Source organism: Hyperolius riggenbachi, chromosome 5 (assembly GCF_040937935.1).
Source record: "Hyperolius riggenbachi isolate aHypRig1 chromosome 5, aHypRig1.pri, whole genome shotgun sequence".
NCBI lineage: Eukaryota > Metazoa > Chordata > Amphibia > Anura > Hyperoliidae > Hyperolius > Hyperolius riggenbachi.
In genome coordinates, this window is record NC_090650.1 from 426,692,114 (window position 1) to 426,716,694 (window position 24,581).

A 24,581-nucleotide genomic window follows, 5' to 3' on the forward strand; every position below is an offset into this window, starting at 1 on the left:
GCCATTGACTTCAGCACTGCGGACAGCGCACGGCTGCTTGCCATTGACTTCAGCACTGCGGACAGCGCACGGCCGCTTGCCACTGACTTCAGCACTGCAGACAGCGAACGACGCTCACCCATCACATCTTCAGCACCGCGGACAGCAGTCGGCCAGCACGCAGCACAACTTCAATTTCTCTCTGGACAGCAGCCGGCGGAAGAACACAGCAAAAGCTGAGCAAGGTGACGGTGACAGAGCTCTCGTTTATCCAATGATCTGTCCAAGGACTTGCCAGGAAAAAAAAAAAGAGGACTGGTCTCAGCCGCGGAGAAATCCATGCTAAAGCCAGCCCTATGGGAGGAGTGAGAGAAGCTGGTGCCGCTGTCTTTATAGAGAGCGTCAGATGCTGCTGAGCTCAGTCTCCGGCAGTCGGAGGAAGAGGACGGAGGGGTTGGTGGATTGCTGGTTACCGGTTCTGTCTATGAGTCTCCATTGCCCAGGCTCTGCCAGGCTCAGGATCCTTCATTGCTCTTCTGCTGCTTCTGCTGTGTCTGGACTCTTCTTCCTGACTGTTGTCCTCTTGTCTTGGCATGGAGAAGTATCTGCCCCAGCTGCTGGCTGAGAAGGACGCCCTGGATCCGTCCTTCACTCATGCTCTCAGGATGGTGACAGAAGGTGAGGGAGCTATAACTTCTCCAAAACACCAGGGATCACCTGCAGCTAAAGCTGTGCCTTCTGGGTCCTTTAACCCTTAGTCAAAGCATGGTCCGCAAAGGATGTATTATTGGGCTAAAAGGAACAGGTTGTTTGTTTTCATTTATTTATTTATTTTTTATTATTTTTTTAGACAGCAACCTTACTGCACAAACCAGGGCCCACCTACAGTCTGAATGTAGCCTGAAGAGCAGGGGTTTAGAGGTGAAATTACAGCATGGAGACAAGGCTGCATACAGCACCATAGGGATTTACTCTCGGAATCTTAACTTCTGCAAACCAGGGGTTTCTGCAGCCTTTTTGGGCTGTACCCTTGTACCACTTGCTCTTCTATGACTACTGTCTCTTGCAAAAAAGCATGCAGTTGTTACAGTTTTAGAGAAAGGTATATTTTCAAAATAAAATGAGGGACCACTCACAGCACCCTGGGGAGGAATCTTGATGCTCCAATAACATGACTTAGAGCATTACGATACAAATCGCAGAAACATGGCAGTCAATGAAAAATGATCTTTGAAGGTTTTGCAATAGGTGTCAGTGAATAGACATTTTACTTTGTTCATTTATACTGTCTGCTAGCTCTTAGGTTGATTTTGTGTGGTGTATAATTTTGTCATACTCTGTGTGTGCCTTTGTTTAAAGATCAGAATTGATTGTACAATACAGAGGCTATTTGCAGTACCATAGGGAATGAATTTTGGAATCTCTGTGTGTTACACATATTCGAATTCTGCAAACCTCTTAGAAATTGTGTCTTATTGATACAAAAAAAGAAACCCTGTATATCCTTGTAGCTTCATAGGGAAATGAGGAAGCAAGGTCCTCTCTATTTCATAGATTGCTGATAGTTGAGAGCCACAAAGAACCTTGGGCTCCTAGCTGTTTAAAGAACTTGAGTGCACATTTGGTCTCAATATGGCTCATGAGGTCCCTCTATTTTTCAAAGATAAGAGTCCACCCACAGCATGAAGGGTTTAACTCTCAGAGACATTAACCGTTCCAGTCTATTGGCCATTAGACCCAGTAAATCTTACAAAGTGGATAGGTAGTCTCTGTAGCTTTCTGCAAAATATTCATGTGTATACATGGTTAGGGTTAGGGTGTGTGAACAGGGATATATTTAAAAAAGCAGTTACTACTGCAGAGACTATAGGCCATCTTCAGTCCAATGGAATCGAGTGGAGGGGAGGAGTGTCCTAAGCACATGGTTTATGGAGCAACAGCTATAAAATTTGCTAAGGAGGTCCACATCTGAGTCTTAGGGGGATTCAGTTCTGGAGCAAGATGCATTATTTAAAGTGCGGCAGTTATTGCAGCAATAAGTTGCTATACACAGCATTTCAGCCAATATTTTTTTTTCTCTGGATCTGCAAGATTCTGGTTGATTGGCTGGTTTTGAGAGCAGACTCATTCTTCGGTATTCATTCCTTTGAGTCCTGAAATATATGATGTAGATATTGGAACAGGGATGATATGATGTTATGTCCATTCATATTGTACAAACGAGCCTTCTGTGTTGTTCATTATAATGTTGGCACCCAGTGTTGGTTATGTCAAAGTTCCGCGATTCAGAAAGTTCTTAAATGACACTGTGCATCTGATAGTTTGAGAATTTGAAAATATACTTTGTGAAAATTCCTCGTCCCATATATTGCCTGATAGCGTTTTACAGATTTTTTTTGCCTCAGTAAAACTATACCTGAAATCCCTTGTCACGTTATCTGATAGGTACTTTCTTAAAAGCCATAATATCAGCTTAGGAGGGCTCATAAGGTCTTCCAGGCCAGTCTATGCCTGTAAAAGGTAGCATTCAATCAATGAGGTTCTGTAGTTTATTTATGTGCTTATGATTTGAAACATTATCCCTCTGCAATCATTAGTTCCCCAGATCCCCTCAAATCAAGGTATTTCCTGACAAGAATTTGTTAGAATGACTGTGCTAGCAGCTTAGTAGAACTTCAATATTTAGATAAGACCATAAGAGTTGACCTGTGACTGTCACTGGTTTTCTTTTGTCTCTTCTCTGTATCGTGTGGCTATAGCTATGTGACATTATATCCCCACCAGACCGTCATTGTGTTTAGATATGTGGACAGATGATGACATAGTTGAAGATCACACATCACACTGATGCACTGCTTATGCAAATGCATCATAACTCTATGTTGTGTGCATGTATTTTATAATGACTTGCACACATGTTGGTACAATATAAGATTAATTTGTAGTGAGCTCAGATTTTTGTTATCTTTTAAATTGTCAATTAAAATTGTAAAATTAAACCAGAGGTTGTCCTCTTCACAATCACAATCCACTCACACTGGAGGCATGATCCTATTTCATTATTTTAAACTGAAAATATGTTCCTCTTAGCATCACTCTGAGAGAGGAGTGCAGATCCTCTGCCCAAATCCTAACTCAGGAGCCAGTATGATCTTTGTAGACTTAAATGTCATTGTAAGAACATTACATCATGTTCCGTGGTCTCCTCTGCTGTAGGTGGAAGCCCTCTAGATGGCTGTAACTGATCTTACAGTCTTTAGCATGTTCTCCTGGCATCTGGGGAATATTTAATTTCTCATCAGTGAGTCTAGAGGTGGAAGGCTAATCATTGAAAATCAGGTTTCTTCTCCGTTTAGTGGTTTTAATAGGCGATCGGTGGAAGTTAGCACAGTTGAATTCTCTAGGTGTTCTGAAGTGCTAATTCAACGATCAGGTTGCAGTTCTAATATTGCTGCGTTTATAGACCCATGAATGCTCTTAGCTGGTAATGTGAATCTTTTCTATGGGTGGAACATCTTTTAATTTGTCTCAGAGTTCACAATGATGATGGTATGTGTGTAGTGTGTGTAGCATGTCTGTGTAGGTGTATAATGTGAATGTGAAGTATGTTGTGTGTTTGATTTACATTACTCTAGACAATGCAGTTTTGTGAAATCCTCACTGCTCGTTTAGCTACCAGAATCATGTCGTGTGGCTTTTTTGTTGATTCCCCAACAATAATACATCTGCCTGCCTAAAGAATTCACTACAACTAGCGCACTGCTGTTCAAGTATCATGGCCGTTGCTAGCCTTGCATACCTTACATCTGAATTCACGCAATTGTCATGATTGCAAAAAGAGGGGGAAAAACCCATTATTATTGCTTAAGCTGTCTTTAGACCTGCCTAGACTATGAACTTGATAAACATGTGCTGTATACACTTGTAACTATGGTGGTAAACAGCTTTAGCACAGGCATTATCACTCTGTCATTTTACAAGATCAGTCTTGCTCTTGATTGGATGACTACTAGAATTAGTAGAAACTTACAGATCTATCTTTTTTGCTTTAAATTTAGCAGCACACCATAGCAGGTCCTCATGATCGCTCTTTTCTCTTCGTGTTGACATATTACGTAGAAGCTTGCCTTGTATACATTCAAACAAAGGAATTGGTGTTGGACTTGACGTGAATAATTATCTCAATATTTTTTTTTCTCACCAATTAATGAGCGTGTTCTTGGTGGATATGTCAGTAGATGAAAGACACAAGGAGCTGATGTGAAGATTGGGCATACACAATGCTTTAATTGCTCTGCATCCTGCTTTGTTTTTGATTATAGATGCTGCTGTAAATGTCTGCTCTATGGAAGATCCAGTGCGAGAGCTTTTGTGGAGCTGTTCTAATGTTTTATAAATGCAACTACATTTATCTTATTCGGATATTGCAATACACTTACACAGTTGCAAAGGTCTGTGCTCACAGCATAGTCAGTTAGAGATATGAAAAAGTATACTCAGGGCTGTAGTAAAGCAGTGCTTACAGAATACTCATTAATCCAATAACATAGGTCCACAAAGCACCAGACAAGTTTTGTGAAAGCCTTCGGTGAAACTCAAACCCCCAAATATGCATAAGAACTAGTAGTGACAGAAGCCCCCAAATCTTGTTTGATAGCCTGAGGATCATAAATGAAGAATGACTGTAAGGTATAGGTTCCCCCTTATCAAAACTCAGTGTTTGTACTGTCAAAAGTAATAGATATACTAATTGCTAGATGAAAAAACTAAGAGCTAAGGTGTCCTTTCAGTTTAATTTAGTTGGTGCCATCTGTATAGTGTATTGGTTAAGGTCTCTCTCTGCCTCTGACACAGGAGAATCTCGACCCTTCTTGTTCTGTAAGCCAGCAGCTATTCAGTAGGAGACCTTGGGCAAGACTCCTTAACAGTGCTACTGCCTATAGAGCATGTCCTAGTGGCTGCAGCTCTGATGCTTTGAGTCCGCCAGGAGAAAAGTGCAATATAAATGTTATTTGTCTTGTCTTAAACACAGTCTCAAAAGCCTCAAATGTGGTAGCTCAATCCAGAGGACAATGGTAATGTGCAAAGTTTTGCAAACAAACAACCACTTGATCATTCATCATGTTGTTATCAGCACATGCTACAGCACCACTCCCGGACATATGCCCAATTAACAGGTTCCTCTATCAAAATGTCAAGGAACATTGCATAATGGTGACATTTTGAGCCACTTACCAATCCTCCCTGAAGCCCAGGGTACATACCCTAACCCTTTTATTTGGAAATAAGTCCTCTGTGCCCACTAATAAAATGCAACATTTACTAACCTTGATCACATTAGAAGAATATCTTCAAAAAGATCTGTTTTGATTAGCTTCATTGAGTTGCTGCTTTTTTTTTAACTTCTTCACATGCTCTTTGCACTGTGCCATTTAGAATAACCCTAGAGGGGATTCTGATTGTTAGAAAGCCTTAAATGGCTCTGGTGCTGCATAACTGAACGTTCCAAACATTTCTGATATTGGGGTTCATTCAGTAAAGTTGAAGAACAGTGAAGAGCAAGCAAATCTGTGCAGGTTTTAAGAACAAATAAAAGTTACTGCTATTAGGTAGCTATCATTTTTAAGCCTGTTATATCAGACTGTAACACAGATTGTAGAAAGGTTGCTAGTTAAACGTCATGCTGCATGTTAACAATACTGAATCCATGAGAGCGTGGACTTATAAAAAAATGCTGTAATTGGATGGCAAGAGGGCTAAGGGACAGTTCCTTCTCCTTGGAGTTTGAGAGTCTCATGTTCAGATCACTACCAGATTCTACATAGAGTTTGTGTGTTTTCACTGCATTTGTGTGTGTTTTCTATGGCTACCTTGACTTGCTACTCATCCCAGTATCATAGTGACAGATTTATTGGCTTTCCCCAAAACTCCCAAAGCAGCCTTAGACTACTGTAGTGATATTAGACCAGGTGTATGGTAAGACTTAGACTGTGAGCTCCTCTGAGTAGAGTCAGTGACATGACTATGCACTCTGTAAAGTGGTACAAAAGATGTTAGTGCTATTTGAATATATAATAATAATATGGTAGATGACAGTCAGTTACATGACTATATATTCTGTAAAGTGCTGCAGATGTCAGTACTGTACAAATACATAATATTATGGTTGATGACTGTGTTAGGTATTAGAGTGTAAGCTGCTTTGAGAACAGTTAAAGAATACATATTTTTTTAATGTACTCAGTAAAGTGCTACTACGATATTAATATTACAGTATATATGGATGTTTGCATATGATTACAGTCACAAGGCTAACTTACAGGCCCGGTCCGCCCATGATGCCAAGTGAGGTGACTTCCTCAGGCGCCGAAGTCTGGGGGCAGCACCAGGCAGAAAAAGAAAGTAAAGAGAGTGCCTGGCCAACCTATACTGGGGGCAACTGTACCTGGCCAACTTATACTGGGGGCAACTGTACCTAGATATCAATACTGGGGGCTACTGTACCTAGCTGCCAACACTGGGGCACCTATAACTGGCTACCTACCGATACTGAAGGTACTTTTTGGGGTGCTCACCGCAGCTATAACATGCAGTGCAAATTGTCAGGTGCTGTACAATCATTCCAATACCCCCCGCGCATCCTCATAAGTTTGCCTCAGGCAGCAAAAATTCTAGAACCGGTCCTGCTAACTTATTATCCCTAAATTATTCTCACAATCTTATGATATGGCTTATATGAGAGAAACAATGTTTTGCCATCCTAAGCCAGTCCATGTTATCTCTTTCTTGTTTTTATAGGAATTTAAAATAATGTGTAAACTTGATGATATCTGCAGAGACAGACTCATGCACAGTTTGACCTTCCTGATGGCAAAACAAGTACTAGGCATGTTAGTTCTCTGTTTAGTATGGTGTTTGCATTTTCAGAGTCTCCCTGTAGTTACTTAGACATGCAGGAGGAAGGGAGTTTCTGGTGCACTGATGGTTGGTTCATCTGTATTTTTCCTAGAGAACTAAAAAAATGGGAGGTTTTGTAGTGGAAACATGTTTCTGTTTAGTGTCTAAGCATATCCCAGGCACTTTAAGACATGCAAAACACATTGAAAACTGAACTGAAAAGAAGATTGTTAATAACATTAAATTACAAAATGATCTGTATATCGCTGATACCCAAAAGGGGTAAACTTACCTATGTCATGGCCTCTCACTGCTGCCTGCGCACCACTCTCCATATTTTCAGTACTTTCGCCATCACAGCCTAACTTGTATAGGAGGAAGTGTCAGAAATATGGAGAGTGGCATGCAGTGACCCAGAAAGAGGTGGTTATATAGGTAAATTAACCCCTTCTGCCTTCCCGTTCTGTCCTCTGTACACGCTGGGACTATTTTGCATTTGCAAAACCATCCCCGCTCCTCTCTAATGATCTCCAATGTCATTCAGCTTTTGCAAAAACAACTCCATAGCATAAAAATGAAGTCTTGTTTGCAGAATGAATGATGCTAATAGTAGTAACAGCAGAGCTAGCCGGACATCTCCGGCTCCCTCCTGTGATCAACTTTACCCTCCTTAACAATAATGCTGGCACAGCCAGATACCTAAAAGGGTAAGAATGAGAAGCCTTCCTTCCCTGGGTTATTAATTTTCCTCTCCGCGATCATTTCTGAGGTTACATTTCAGTAGTGACTGTTGACTGCGTGTCAGCACTTTGTATTGACAGATGCATTACTTATTCAGCACCGTATTGCTGTTTTCATCTCTCTTATTGCATTGTATGGTTTCCGTAATGGCGTGGCCATTATTCCAAATAAATGTTTAAATCTGGCACCCCCTGGATGCGTTACAATATCACAGATGGAGCTATGATAACTATGCAAATTGCCTGCCTCTTGCCAATCCGGAGCGAGCTTCCTATATACCGATGCCTGCGCTGCATCCCGAGGTTTGTTTTTTTATCTTGGCAAGTCACAACCTCTATAAGAGATGCTTAGTTAGGCCTTCCAAATGTGCCATGTTGTGTTTTGCTTTCCGTCTGCCCCGCGTCTCCCCCGACGTCCTCATCAAGACCAGTTTATCACAAGTTGGAAAGGCTAAATTGGAATTTGTTGCATAATTCACACAGCCCCACTCGCTCCCTTGCACAGGGAATTGGAGGTTTGCAGGCTTCTGATAATATTCTATAATGTTGCCTGCTGTGCAAAACACATTAGAAGAAGGAAAAACACATAGACGCACAGAGGAAGGAGTGTGTTTAGCAAGTCATTAACCCATAGCTTTTTTTCTGTTCTTTTTTTCCCTTCCTTGGGATGAATTAATTGTTTCCTATTTTTCAAGGATGCTGATGGTCGTTTCAAAGCTGTCAGGTGTACGTGTGAATGTCATTAGCATAGTATTAGTAACTATTTCTCCACCTAGGCAATCCTGTACTGAGAGGACCTGGGAGAAATGTGACAAGCTCATCTAGTAAGACATTGGTAAAATAATTCAGTGTGTTTAAAGAGGAACTACAGCAAAAAGGGGTGAGAAAATAAATCAATACATTGCAAAGTAAGTTAAAAAAAGAGAGATCAAGAAAGGATTGATATTCACCATGAAATTTGTTCATATTGTTTGATCCACAATCAGCCTGTAGGTAATCATCTTTACTACTGGCAGACATGAAAAAAAAAGCAGACAGCACCAACTGCTATTATATAAACACACCCCCTAACAATGTAATAGGCTAAAAGTTTTTTTTTTTTTTTTAGAGAGAGATGTACATGCGCACAGAGGGAGATACTGGTTGCTTGGTAGTAGAAGCAGCTGTTATTTCCCACAATGCAACAAGGCTCACAGATAGGAAACTGTCAGACCCAAGGTACTGACATCACACTGTGGGAGGAGTTTCACCATAATATCAGCCATACAGAGCCCCCTGATGATCTATTCTAGAAAAGGTAACAATTTGGGATGAAGTTTAATCCTTGGTTACATTGCCTTTTTAAAATACTGTTAACATATAAACACTTTTGTTTTGAGGTAGAACTAAAATCAAATAAAGCATTCAGCACAACATATGCTGTAGCAAAGTCACAGCAATGCCAGTTTACAAAGAAAGATGACGTCCTAACTTGCCTGGAAAACATGTCGAAATGACCTCTATTGCCACCAGGGACCACCACAAACAAATAGGCTCAAGCATTTTGAGCTCAATTGTTGTTTTTAGTTGCCATTGACCTCTACAGTAGTATTAATATTTACACTGCAGTCAAACAAATTAAGCCTTGTACACTTTAAAATCTGATTGGAAATGATCAATTTTACCACCACCTTGTAGTATGAGAATTTTCCTAAACAATCTGTTGTTCATACTGTAGTATTCAAAATCTGGTGACCCTCATACTACATGTAGGTGGTAAACTTGGGCAATCATTTACATAGTTACATAGTTATTTGGGTTGAAAAAAGACATCCATCCATCGAGTTCAACCAGAGAACAAAGTACAACACCACCCTGCTCCATCACATATCCCTGTTGATCCAGAGGAAGGCGAAAAAACCCTTACAAGGGATGGTCCAATTAGCCCCTAAAGGGAAAAATTCCTTCCCGACTCCACTCCAGATGGCAATCAGATAAAATCCCTGGATCAACATCATTAGGCATTACCTAGTAATTGTAGCCATGGATGTTGGCCAATTACAAATCTTATTGGCCAGGCAAAAATCTTAGAGTATATTATTACACTTAAAGGACGGTTGAAGTGAAAGGTATATAGAAGCTGCCATTATTTCATTTTAAGCAATACCAGTTACCTGGAGCCCTGCTGATCTATTTAGCTGCAGTAGTGTCCGGGTCTTGCAAGATTATAGAATAATGTCAGAAACACCTGATCTGCTGCATGCTTGTTTAGGGTCTATGGCTAAAAGTATTAGAGGCAGAGGATCCCAGATCAAACAACTGGTATTGCTTAAAAGGAAATAAATATGGCAGCTTCCATATACCTCTTACTGCAGTTGTAACTGTTTTATGTAAATTATGCAATTGCTGTCTAAAAAGTGCAGCAGATACTGTATTTCTTGTTTGCAGATCTCTGACATTAACCCTCCTGGTGGTCTAAAAAATTCCGCCAGGAGGCAGCGCAGCAGTTTTTTTTCTTTTCTTTTTTTCTTATATCATGTAGCGAGCCCAGGGCTCGCTACATGATAGCCGCTGCTCAGCGGCATCCCCCCGCCCGCTTTGATTGCCTTCGGCGATCTCCGATCAGGAAATCCCGTTCAAAGGCCATGGCGACGGGGCAGGATGACGTCACCGATGTCGGGACGTCATTGGGAGTCCCGATCCACCCCTCAGCGCTGCCTGGCACTGATTGGCCAGGCAACGCACGGGGTCGGGGGGGGGGGGGGGCGTGCGGCGCGACGGATAGCGGCGATCGAGCTCGGGGCAGCGGCGATTGGTGTGCTGACACAGCTAGCAAAGTGCTAGCTGCGTGCAGCAAAAAAAAAAAATTAAACAAATCGGCCGAGCAGGGCTTGAGAAAACCTCCTGCACGGCTTACCCCGAACTGCCAAGGAGGTTAACGGGGCAATATGGTAAAAAAATGTAAATTTAAAATATGTGCAAACATATACAAATAAGAAGTAAAACATTTTTCCAGAGTAAAATGAGCCATAAGTTACTTTTCTCCTATGTTGCTATCACTTACAGTAGGTAGTAGAAATCTGACAGAAGCGACAGGTTTTGGACGAGTCCATCTCTTCATAGGGGATTCTCAGGGATTTATTTATTTTCAAAAGCACTTAGTGAATGGCAGCTGCTTTGTTCACCGGTCAAAACACTGTGTAGCAAGCAGGGAAGCTGGCCAGCATCATTGTTTAAATCCTTTTTAGGGAAAACCTTTATAAAGAATACAAGCCTTGCTGAGAATCCCAGCAATATGAAGAGATGGACTAATTCAAAACCTGTTACTTCTGTCAGATAAGATTTCTACTACCTACTGTAAGTGACAGCAACATAGGAGAAAAGTATTTTATGGCTTATTTTACTCTGGAAAAAATGTACTTCTTATTTGTTTATGTTTGCACATATTTTACATTTTACATTTTTTTGCCATAGTGTCCCCTTAAGCTGCAATGTGTACAGCTGAGGAAAGGGGCAGGGCAGGTCAAATAATTTTTTGACACCCTCAGGCTACCACTCATCACCTGCCTTTTAACACCCATGCAGGTGGCGCTATAATGCTGAGGGAGGTAATCCAGGGCCGGTGCTTGCATTAAGGCAAGGGGAGCAATTGCCCCAGGGCCCGAGCCCTGCTGAGGTCCTCAACCTCCACATCACTGTGTGTGGTCGTGAGGTTGCGTCGCTGGGACCCCCTATTTTGCCAGGCCCAGAACCCCAACCTCCCCCCAATTGATCTGTGCTGTCAGATCAATATACCTGCTAGCGGGGCCCCAGCATGATAGCAGCATTTGTATTTTACCTGGCTGTACCGGCTGCTGTACTAGAGCTGCTTGCCATCCATCTTCATTCCACTTCCCGTGTGACTCGACGCATGTTACACATGATATGATGCACCGGGTTACACAGGAAGTGGATTGAAGATGGGCTGCAAGCAGCTCCAGCACAGCTATTTTAAGTTTTTCTTTTATATTTAAACATTCACAAAGTGGGTTGAATGTTTGTCTCTAATCAGTAGCAGTGTCCGAGACTTAAAGTATATGAACTATTGACCTTTTAAATCACTCCCCAGATCTCAGAATTTGTATTCTACCAGGAAAACTTTTATTGCTGTAATTTACTTTTCAGTGAGGTTTACTCTTATCCTGACAAGGTACCAACAAGACAGAAGCTGTCTAGAAATTAACTCTTTCAGGCAGCAAAATAAAACACATAAAGCAGCCTGGTTAATAATATGTTTTGTACTGTACATACATATGCTTATCTCATCATATCACATGTCACCTCGGGTACACTTTAACTACCTAAAGACCGCATCACGCCAATGGGCGGCAGCATTTGGCATCAAGTCCTAGGGTCGGCTACTGCAGGAGATCGCACACAGGCTGCGCGCTTATCTCCTGCTTGGTAGGCGGAGCTCCACTCTGCCTTCAGTCTCCCAGCGGCGATCGCTGCTCGGGAGACTTTTAGCAAAACTGCTGTCTTTTTACTTGGTACAGCTTGGTACAGGGGAGAAAAGTGGAGGGGGGATCACTTGTGTGCTGTGTTGTGCGGCCCGGATTTGTACTTTTTACTGCCCAAGGCCACTGTCACCAGCTGCCCCCCTTCAGTATAGGTAGCGAGATGACCCCTCCCCCCTTTGCTCCAGTATAGGTAACCAGATGACCCCTTCCCCCTTCCCTCTAGTATTGGTAGCCTGATGACTTCCCCAGTATAGGTAGTCAGATGACCCCTCCCCCCTTTCTCTCCAGGATAGGTAGCCAGATGACTCCCTTAATCCCTCCTTTTTGCACCCCCCCCCCTTCAGTATAAGAAGCCAGTTTGCCTTCACACCGCAGCAGCCATCAGTGTCACTCATTTTTCCACTCGTCTCCAGTGCAGAAGCTTCCTCTTCCTTTCCATCTCCAATGTTGCCCAAGTCTATAGCCGCCAGCCACAATGCAAACGTGCGCAGAGAGCAAGGTGGCTGCTGCACAGGCGCTCGACTGATCTCCCTGCATTGTAGCATTTGCAAGCTTGCAAATGCTGCACCAGTTTAGCCTTCTGCTTTGGTGTCCCTGCTCCTGTGGTGCACTAGGCCATGGCCTAGGTGGCCTTGGCCTAAATCCGGCCCTGCCTGCAGCTTGGCCTTAAAGGGAACCAGAGACGCCAGAAAAAAGATTTTATACATACCTGGGGCTTCCTACAGCCCCATACGCACGGATCGCTCCCACGCCGCTGTCCTCCACTTCCTGTATCCGCCGATACCGGGTCCCGTAGTTTCGGCCAGTCGGCGTCAGCACGCGGCCAATTGTCCGCATCACAGGGGCTCCCAGCATACACTTACGTGTGCGGCTGCATACTGCTCAAGGATATGGAGGGATCCCCTGATTATGCGGACAATTGGCCGTGTCCGCCGGAAGGACGGGACCCAGTACCGGCGGATCCAGGAAGAGGAGGATGGCGGCGTGGGAGCGATCCAGGCTTATGGGGCTGGAAGAAGCCCCAGGTATGTATGAAATCTTTTTTCATGTCCAGCGTCTCTGGTTCTCTTTAAAGATGCAGTGGCCAATTTCTCAAAACATGGCCTGGTCTTTAGGGGGGCTTATCACTGTGGTCCTCAAGTGGTTAAAGTCCAACTCCAGTCCAACTCCAGCTCATTGAGCCTGTAATATCACTCAGTGGCACTGCATATTTGTGTAGAGGCTCCTTGAATAGCTGGTGTCAATGAATCACTTTTAACCCATTAGCAGCTTCAAAGGAATTATTTCTTTTGACATAAGCGCACTGCTTTTGACCTCAGTCGGCAGAACTTGTTCTGCTGTAAATTCTCGGAATGCTTTGATGTCTCTCTGCAAGCAGAAAATATAGAAACTGAAAGCAGAAGCCCTCTGTTATTGTCTCACACTGCCCCCTAGTGACACGTGGCACTAAATACACATTACAGCAGTACTAATTAGAAGCAGGGAAATGTAACAAATAAGAAATAAAATGGGCTAAAATAAATTGGCCTGGAGCACTTGCAAGTCTCTAAATAAATTGGCTGCTAAAGGGCTGAAGTATCTGTTCAGAACGCCCTACACTTGACTTTGCCTGCAGCACAGACTTCCAGAGCTGTGGGCTGCAGTTCTCCCAAAGAGTTCAGTCTATGCCCTGCCCCCTGCGAGCCAAACAGCAGAATGCTAAACCAGTGAGCAGAAGCCCTGCCTATATAGCCTGTTATTTATTATTCAACTTAGCTGCTTCATGATCTCAGATCAAAATTTATTTTCCCCCTAAAACGGTGAATTGGAAATATTTCTTACTAATCTATTAATGGTCCTTATTCAAATCACTTTTTCTCCTAAATTATCTCATGGGTTATATTTTCTCACTGTATCAACAAAATGCCTTTTAGAGCCACCAGCAAGCAAGAAAATAATTTTGATAGTACTTTCCACCCACTTTATGGTACTTTTTCAAGTTGGAGAGCACTGAAAAGTTATTTTAAACAGTAGATGCAAAATGAGAGTGCAGGGAGAGCAGGGAGAGCCTTGCTGCAGATAGGTAGGGAAAGCATTAGCTAGGCCTGTGTTCTTGTTTCTTGCTGACCACTTGCTGAAAGCAACCCAAACAAACATTTGAGAGCTAGTACATCAGTCTCCTGTTTTTTGTTTTTTTTGTGTGTGTGACACTCCACAGCCCACTGACACCCAGAGCTGTGTGCACACTACTGCTGTTGCCTCATTAAGTTGCAGACTCAGATTCAGTCCAGTGCATTATGTCACTGTATTCTAAAAGTGCTATTGTATCTCTCTGTGTAAGACACTCCACAGCCCACTGACACCCAGAGCTGTGCACACTATTGCTATTGTGGCCACATTAGTTTGCATACACAGTACCACTCCAGTGCATTATTTGTAGGAATGTATTGTGATTTCTGCCCTTTAGCGATTAAAACACGACTGCGCCAACTCCGTAAATTTTTGGTGAGTCTTTTGGCATGGATCCCCCTCTGGCATGTAGTAGACAATAGTAGACAATATCATATTAATATTGACATCTGTAATGCGGTTAACAAAAATGTACAGCAACTTGAAAAGACTAGGGATGGTCGGAAATGCTGATTTCAGATTCTGGAGAAATTACGATTTCCACCAATGATGATTCCAGATTTTCCAATTTCCATTAGGTCATTTTTGTCATTTTTTGCATTCTCTGATTGGCTAAAAACTTTCAAGTGGACTCTGAAATATTGGACCATTCAGAGAATGCAGAATTTTACTGTGGCTATCGGAATACCATGGGAATTTTAGGCCAATCACAGTATCCAAGTGTTAGACCCCTTGAAACAACTTTTCCATCACTTTTGTGGCCAGAAACAGTTTTTGTAGGTTTTAAAATTTGCCTGCCCATTGAAGTCTATGGCGGTTTGCCAGATTCATCTGTTTACGAGCATTTACAGAAGTTTAAGTTTGCAAATGGAAAATTTGATGTTCGCGATATCTCTACTCCTAGGGGAAAACATAGGAGAAACAGTGAATTGAATAAGGGCCAGTATATTTAAAGGGACTCCGAGCAGTGCAGAAACTATGGAAAGATGCATATCATTTTAAAGCTCTCTTTCTCCTCTTTCCAATGATATATAAACCGCCGCCCTATGCCTTTTAGTTTTCGCTATTTTCGCGATTGAAATTGCCGCAATTTCAATCGCGAAAATAGAGAAAACTAAAAGGCGTAGGGCGACAATTTAGGTGTCGCCAGAAAGAGGATAAAGAGAGCTTTAAAATGATACCCATCTTTCCATAGTTACTTGTATTACACAGGACTAGTGTTGGGCGAACATCTAGATGTTCGGGCTGAACAGGCCGAACATGGCCGCGATGTTCGGGTGTTCGAGCCGAACTCCGAACATAATGGAAGTCAATGGGGACCCGAACTTTCGTGCTTTGTAAAGCCTCCTTACATGCTACATACCCCAAATTTACAGGGTATGTGCACCTTGGGAGTGGGTACAAGAGGAAAAAAAAATTAGCAAAAAGAGCTTATAGTTTTTGAGAAAATCGATTTTAAAGTTTCAAAACTGTCTTTTAAATGCGGGAAATGTCTGTTTTCTTTGCACAGGTAACATGCTTTTTGTCGGCATGCAGTCATAAATGTAATACAGATAAGAGGTTCCAGGAAAAGGGACCGGTAACGCTAACCCAGCAGCAGCACACGTGATGGAACAGGAGGAGGGCGGCGCAGGAGGAGAAGGCCACGCTTTGAGACACAACAACCCAGGCCTTGCATGAGGACAAGAAGCGTGCGGATAGCAATTTGCATTTTGTCGCCATGCAGTCATAAATGTAATACAGATGAGAGGTTCAATAATCAATAAACAGTAATTGGTGTTGTCCAGAATGCGCACAATGCGTGGGTCGCGTTCAATGCAGTCCTAGGCCGAAGAGGTCATAGCCTAGGGTCACAAAAACCTGTTTATTTGGGCAATTTCAATGGTGGCGAGTCTGACGTACATAAATCGCAGCAATGGCCGTTAGCAACGTCTGAATCTCACGAAATGTCTCATGCAGGTAGAAGACATATTGTTAGACTTGGGCTCCAAAGATGGGTTGCCTACATCTCTGCAAACCAGAGTTACAGGGCTCCAAATTTGGTAAAATCCCCCATAGGCTTTCATTGGGCCTCCTATTTACAGTTCCAAAATATCACATCTTTTCAAAGGGCAATTGCTCAGCAATGGCACATTTTCTAGCATTGTAGGGACCCTTAGGGGGAACATGACTGGTGAGTTTTGGGCCCCTAGGCCAAAGAGGTCATAGCCTAGGGTCACAAAAACCTGTTTATTTGGGCAATTTCAATGGTAGTTATGCTGATGTACATAAATCTCAGCCATGGCCGTTAGCAACGTCTGAATTTCACGAAATGTCTCATGCAGGTAGAAGACATATTGTTAGACTTGGATTCCAAAGATGGGGTCCCTACATCTCTGCAAACCAGAGTTACAGGGGTCCAAAATTGGTAAAGTCCCCCATAGGCTTTTATTGCCTCCCTATTTCACTTTCCAAAATCTCACATCTTTTCAAAGGGCAATTGCTCAGCAGTGGCAAATTTTCTAGCATTGTAGGGACCCTTAGGGGGAACATGACTGGTGAGTTTCGGGCCCCTAGGCCAAAGAGGTCATAGCCTAGGGTCACAAAAACCTGTTTATTTGGGCAATTTCAATGGTAGTGATGCTGACGTACATAAATCTCAGCCATGGCCGTTAGCAACGTCTGAATTTCACGAAATGTCTCATGCAGGTAGAAGACATATTGTTAGACTTGGATTCCAAAGATGGGGTCCCTACATCTCTGCAAACCAGAGTTACAGGGGTCCAAAATTGGTAAAATCCCCCGTAGGCTTTCATTGCCTCCCTATTTCACTTTCCAAAATCTCACATCTTTTCAAAGGGCAATGGCTCAGCAGTACCAAATTTTCTAGCATTGTAGGGACTCTTAGGGGGATCATGACTGGTGAGTTTTGCCACTGCTGAGCCATTGCCCTTTGAAATGGTGTGAGATTTTGGAACGGTAAATAGTAGGCCCAATGAAAGCCTATGGGGGATTTTACCAATTTTGGAGCCCTGTAACTCTGGTTTACAGAGATGTAGAGACCCCATCTTTGGAATCTAAGTCTAACAATATGTCTTCTACCTGAATGAGACATTTCGTGAGATTCAGACGTTGCTAACGGCCATTGCTGCGATTTATGTACGTCAGACTCGCCACCATTGAAATAGCCCAAATAAACAGGTTTTTGTGACCCTAGGCTATGACCTCTTCGGCCTAGGACTGCATTGAACGCAACCCACGCATTGTGCGCATTCTGGACAACACCAATTACTGTTTATTGTTTGTTGTGACCCTTTGAAAAGATGTGAGATTTTGGAAAGTGAAATAGGGAGGCAATGAAAGCCTATGGGGGATTTTACCAATTTTGGACCCCTGTAACTCTGGTTTGCAGAGATGTATTGACCCCATCTTTGGAATCCAAGTCTAACAATATGTCTTCTACCTGCATGAGACATTTCGTGAAATTCAGACGTTGCGAACGGTCATGGCTGAGATTTATGTACGTCAGCATAACTACCATTGAAATTGCCCAAATAAACAGGTTTTTGTGACCCTAGGCTATGACCTCTTTGGCCTAGGGGCCCGAAACTCACCAGTCATGTTCCCCCTAAGGGTCCCTACAATGCTAGAAAATTTGCCACTGCTGAGCAATTGCCCTTTGAAAAGATGTGAGATTTTGGAACTGTAAATAGGAGGCCCAATGAAAGCCTATGGGGGATTTTACCAAATTTGGAGCCCTGTAACTCTGGTTTGCAGAGATGTAGGGAACCCATCTTTGGAGCCCAAGTCTAACAATATGTCTTCTACCTGCATGAGACATTTCGTGAGATTCAGACGTTGCTAACGGCCATTGCTGTGATTTATGTACGTCAGACTCGCCACCATTGAAATTGCCCAAATAAACAGGTTTTTGTGACCCTAGGCTATGACCTCTTCGGCCTAGGACTGCATTGAACGCAACCCACGCATTGTGCGCATTCTGGACAACACCAATTACTGTTTATTGTTTATTGAACCTCTCATCTGTATTACATTTATGACTGCATGGCGACAAAATGCAAATTGCTATCCGCACGCTTCTTGTCCTCATGCAAGGCCTGGGTTGTTGTGTCTCAAAGCGTGGCCTTCTCCTCCTGTGCCGCCCACCTCCTGTTCCATCACGTGTGCTGCTGCTGGGTTAGCGTTACCGGTCCCTTTTCCTGGAACCTCTTATCTGAATTATATTTATGACTGCATGCCGACAAAAAGCATGTTACCTGTGCAAAGAAAACAGACATTTCCCGCATTTAAAAGACAGTTTTCCCTTTAAAACTTTAAAATCGATTTTCTCAAAAACTATAAGCTCTTTTTGCTAATTTTTTTCCTCTTGTACCCACTCCCAAGGTGCACATACCCTGTAAATTTGGGGTATGTAGCATGTAAGGAGGCTTTACAAAGCATGAAAGTTCGGGTCCCCATTGACTTCCATTATGTTCGGAGTTCGGCTCGAACACCTGAACATCGCGGCCATGTTCGGCCCGAACCCGAACATCTAGATGTTTGCCCAACACTAAACGTGACCCGTTCGGCCAATCACAGCGCTAGCCGAACGTTCGGGGAACGTTCGGCCATGCACTCTTAGTTCGGCCATATGGCCGAACAGTTTGGCCGAACACCATCACCATCAGAACTCGAACATCACCCGAACAGGGTGATGTTCTGCAGAATCCGAACAGTGGCGAACACTGTTCGCCCAACACTACACAGGACAACACTTTCCCCAGTGTCAGCAGCTCTATTCAGCTGAATGGAGCTGCTGACTTTAGGAAAAAGTCGCCCTGTGTAATACAATGCAGCCGCGGCAATTTCAATCGCAAAAATAGCGAAAACTAAAAGGTGCAGGGTTGCGGTTTATATATCATTGGAAAGAGGAGAAAGAGAGCATTAAAATGATATGCATCTTTCCATAGTTTCTGCACTGCTCGGAGTCCCTTTAAATTTGCTCAAAGGGAGTATTTTTAAAACAAAATTGTTATTTTGATATTATTTGGATGGCATTACCTGCTGGACCTCTCTCCGGCCTGCTCTGGTGAGCTGATGCCACAGATGAGGTCCAGAATGTATGAATCACTGAGATTTATGGCTTTCTACCTTTCCCAGCTGATACAGTTGTCATGGCAACTGTTGTTAAACTCATTATTTACGGACAGTGTGATCTGAAAATGTAAATCAATATCTGGGAGCATCACCAATGGAGGCTTCACAAGTCAACCTCCAAATATTATAACTTACATTGAACCATTGATGGTTCCCGGGAGAACCATTTCAGACTCCTCAGCTTTTGTTAAGAGCACTTGAGAAAGTCAAGAATCCTGAAACATCACTCTTCTTTTCCTTCCTATCCACCAATACATGCTATAAGTTAAAGTAAAAGAGGGACACAGAGAGCCCAAAATAGTGTAGTAAGTTTTCATACTAAGAAAAGAGTAATTTCAATAAATATACTCACAAACCAGGGTTACCGCTAAGGTAACCACTGTATCAGCAGGCGGGGAGATTAGACCTGTCCCCACTCAGGTTAAAGGATACCCAAAGTGACATGTGACATGATGAGATAGACATGTGTATGTACAGTGCCTAGCACACTAATAACTATGCTGTGTTCCTTTTTTCTTTCTCTGCCTGAAAGAGTTAAATATCAGGTATGTAAGTGGCTGACTCAGTCCTGACTCAGACAGGAAGTGACTACAGTGTGACCCTCACTGATAACAAATTCCCCTTTTTATCTCTTTCTTGCTCTCATAAGTCATTTTCTGCTAGGAAAGTGTTTTATAGTTGGAATTTCTTATCAGTGAGGGTCAATATTTATATTGGTAACAATATTTATATTGGCATCCGTATAGCGAATAACAAAAATGTACAGCAGCTTGGAAAGACTAGGGATGGTCAGAAATTATGATTTCAGATTCAGGGGAAATTACGATTTCTACCAATGCTGATTTCCGATTTTCCGATTTCCGAGAAGTCTTTTTTTGTCATGTTTTTGCACTCTCTGATTGGCTAAAAACTTCCAAGTTGACTCGGCAGTTTTGAACAATTTAGAGAATGCACAATTTTTCTGTGGCTGCCGGAATACCATGGGAATTTAGGCCATCACAGTATCCAAGTCTTGCGATTGGTCTAAAATGACTGCACTAATCTGTCTTTTGCAGAAAAAGTCTGCAGTCTCTTTTTGAGTTCTGTTTTCTGATCGGAAATGCAGAAATTTCAATTTCGTGGATTCCAAATAAGCATCCCTAAAAAAAGACACAACAGAGAGAGAATCCTGCCCTTTTGAGCTTACAATCCAAAGAATATCTTTAATTAACAGCTACTTGCATTGTATGCAGATAGTGTTCTGGTTAAGGGCACCGCCTTTGACATGGGAGACCAGGGTTTGAATGCTGGCTAGGGTCAGTACATATTCGGAAAGGAGTTCAAGGCAAGACTCCCTAAAGGCTTGTACACACGTTAGATTTTTGCAAACGACCGGTCGTTTGGACGTTTGAGCATCCGGTTGTTTGGACGTCAAATTGGGCATGTGTACGGACTGTATTTGAACGATCTGCCAAGTGGATCGTTCAAGTCCAGTCTTGTCAGCTGAACGACAAGCCATACACCACCCCGATTTGATATCCAAACGACCCGGACGTTCAAACGTCCAAACGAATGGTCGTTTCCGAAATTACGATATGTGTATGTACCTTAACACTGCAGGGTGGCCTCTTGAGTGCGCCCCAGTTGCTGCAGCAGCAGCTCTTGAGCTCTTTGAGTCCGACAGGAGAAAAGCAATATACAAATGTTCAGATTACTATATGTAGATGGTTATCCAGGATCCAGTGATCAGTCCTGTGAGAAGGACGCGGAGGACGTTTTACTGGCTACCAAGTGAGAAATTTGAAACACAAAGTTTATTTTCCTTTCCCATAGGCTTGTGCACTCCAGGGGGTTGATGAAGAAACAATGCAGCAAGCTGCGTTACATACATTACCACTGAGTGCATAAGCTTTCTGAATGTGTAATTCCTGAAGACGATGTGACATTGAGCTTTTCCATAAACAGGTGCTCTAAGGCAATGCAGCACTGAGCATGTTTGCTTGGTTACCTCGCGATCAGCTCCAGGGTGAGCAAAACAAGCAAGCAAAAAAAACAACAACAAAAAAAACAAATGCTGTGGGTCTAACCCCCACCCCCAAGCTACATTTATTCTGCCACACTTCTAAAGGAGCTGATAGATAGCAAAGAAAAATCCAGTAAGTGTGGTGGTTCCCCCCAAGTTCATATACCTGCTGTAAGAGCCTTGACAAGGTCCTCCAGCTCCCTAGGCTGAGACACCAAAGTGCGCCCCTCCATCCCTTCCACCCCGGCCGTCCCACAGTGATTGCTATTAGACTAAGAGGCACCCCAGGGCCCCCAACACCTTAATCCCTAGTTATCTGGCTTGCAGTCACTGCCATGTATCCTCTTTTCTTATTTCTCTCTGCTTCAAACACAATAGGGGAATAATAGCTGAGTGAATTGTGCGCCCCCTCCTACACTGCGCCCTGAGGCTGGAGTCTCTCTCCCCTTTGCCTCGGTGTGGCCCTGCCAGCTGTCCAGCTGCTGGTGTCTTGCTTGCAGCATCGTACTGACCCAGCAAAGTGCCGATGTTTTGGTCGGTGGGCCCCGCCTCCACATCTCCAGTGGGCCCCAGGGCCAGTGGCGTAGGGATAACTATGGGGCCCATAGACGGGGCGCCTTTTCTGGCTACATGCTTTTTAATATCTTCTTTAATGCAGCCCTGGCTGGGCCATTTCAATAAGTAAAATCACCCCCCCAGTAGATTGTTGCAGAGACGCAGGCAGGCAAAGGGACTATTTTAACCTTCCGCCTCCCTGCGCTCTCTGTCTCCAGCCGGCAATTAGTTTATAGTTCCGGCTGAACAGAGAAAACACAGCAAGTGGGCGTGGCCCCACCCCTCCGCTCTACAGCAGACAGAGATGGGAATACAGCCAGAGACGAGAGTCACTCTGGTTACTGGAAGAGGCCCTGCCCCCCACGTGCACAGCAGTGAGGAGAAAGCTGCAACAGCGCGGGTAATTTGAATCAGCCAGCACAGACATGTCTTTGGTCCAGCTGGTCCGCCTCCTCCACGGAATGCCATTGCCAGCAGGTATTCTTTTATCTCACCCTCTGGCTACCTCCTGCCTGTCAGTGCTGCAGACACTACACTTCTCCTCCCCTCGTGCACACACTCTCCTGTCCCAGCACTGAGCTGAGCCTGAAATAGCTGTCAGCTCTTCTCTCTATTGTAGTTCACACAACTCCCTATCTCCACTCTTTCCTGTCTGGAGAATTCTCACACTATTCATCCCTCTTTTTGTATTTTGTTTTAGTTTACAACAATGTATTGTTTGCACTTTCATGCTATGCAGTTTATTGTATTCCTGGTGTATGATTATAGCATTTGCACTTTTTATTGATGATTATTTTGTGCAGTTATTGTCACTGAATTGCAGCAAGTTCTATCCATTTAACACATCTATTTGTGTGGATGACCTACCTGCATTGCATTTATTTTTCTCTCCTCTTCTAATGATCATTAGCGATACAATTCTCCAGACGATCACCTAATCGCAATATCTTTTGATCGTTCGGTCCCACTAACGGAATGAAAGCTTCTATGCAATTTGATCAGATTAATGGAATAGATTCATTTTCTGGATCAATTTCATTGGTCTGATCAAATTGGTTAGCATCATTACTTCTGTTAGTGATCTTGAATGATTGTTTCCGATCGATATTACGATCGAATCAGATGGTCGATCATCTGGAGAATTGTATCGTTAATGGCCACCTTGACACTAACCTTCCCTCTTTACTCTGCCTAATACTAACATACTAACCTCTTTTGCCTATGTACATAAGACGTTTCAAAGTGTAAGCTCACTTATTAGATCACCCACCCTGCCTTACTTAGGCTTGTGTGAGCCCACCCTCCAGGTAATTGATATTAGCCCACCCTCCAGGTAATTGATATTAGGCCACCCGCCCTCCAGGTAATTGATATTAGGCCACCCACCCTCCGGGTAATTGATATTAGCCCACCCACCGGGTTATTGATATTAGCCCACCCACCCTCCAGGTAATTGACATTAGCCAACCCTCCAGGTAATTGATATTAGCCCACCCACCGGGTTATTGATATTAGCCCACCCTCCAGGTAATTGATATTAGCCCGCCCTCCAGGTAATTGATATTAGGCCACCCGCCCTCCAGGTAATTGATATTAGCCCACCCACCCTCCAGGTTATCGATATTAGCCCACCCACCGGGTTATTGACATTAGCCCACCCACCCTCCAGGTAATTGACATTAGCCCACCCTCCAGGTAATTGATATTAGCCCACCCACCGGGTTATTGACATTAGCCCATCCTCCAGGTAATTGATATTAGGCCACCCTCCAGGTAATTGACATTAGCCCAATGAATAATCCACCTTGGTGCTCAGATCCAGCTAACCTGATATAGGTAGCAAATGCCGGTGCTCTTTCTCTGCAGGTCCACCACTCCTGCCAAACGTACACTCCACCAATGTAGAAAAAGGCACTCCACAGGCTTCAAACTTGCGTTTGTGTTTATTGAGCAAGACACACTACATGTTACGAGTCAACTGACCCTTCCTCAAGTGTCCCGCCCACCACAACTACATCCCATTTCAAGGATTTCCCACAGGAAGTCCCACCTTAGTGCAATAACAAACAGGAAGTGAACATAAAAAGTATTATATACAACATTTCCTATACAGGGAACTACTATACCGTCTACCCTGCAATGATTAGTGGAGGGGTCATCATGAATCCCGCAGTACATATAATCCCACCTTTTATTCTTTCCTGTAATAGATCACAAAAAACATTTGTAACTGATTTGTTCATTTAAACCCCTAGGGGATACACAATCTAATTTACTGATCCACTCCACTTCTTTACGGAGTAGTAACTTCTCCCTATCACCTCCCCTCCTTAATGGAGGGACTGTGTCCAACACCATCCATCTTAATTGAGATACAGAATGTCCAGCCTGAACAAAATGTCGGCCAACAGGGACATTCTGCTTCTCTGGATGTTTCACACAATCGCCAACACTTCGCTTGTGCTCTTGTATACGTGTCTTCACGTTGCGAGTTGTCTCACCCACATACAGGAGCCCACATGGGCATTTTATAGCATATATAACATATGTAGTATTACAATTGAACCTCCCCCTAATCGGGATCCTTTGGCCTGTATGTGGGTGAGACACATACTCTCCTCGTATGATTGCAGAACAGCAATTGCAGGCACAGCACGGATGGGTACCTTTGCGACCCTGTTCACA

At 43.4% G+C, this 24,581-nt stretch overlaps 1 protein-coding gene across 5 annotated transcripts in view; it reads left to right on the forward strand.

The window, feature by feature from the left end:
* Positions 1-387: 387 nt before the first annotated feature.
* LOC137517891 (KH domain-containing, RNA-binding, signal transduction-associated protein 3-like) overlaps positions 388-24,581 on the forward strand; it is a 228,071-nt gene continuing 203,877 nt past the window's right edge. For 4 of the 5 annotated variants that reach the window (XR_011020708.1, XM_068234960.1, XM_068234963.1 and 1 more), the window contains exon 1: positions 388-657. Coding sequence is in view for 4 of the 5 variants with exons in the window: in XM_068234960.1 (XP_068091061.1) it covers positions 573-657 (85 nt within the window). In the remaining variant the exon portion in view is untranslated. Of the gene's footprint in view, positions 658-22,194; positions 22,374-24,581 lie in introns of those variants that run through there. The other variant, XM_068234959.1, reaches the window with a different exon arrangement.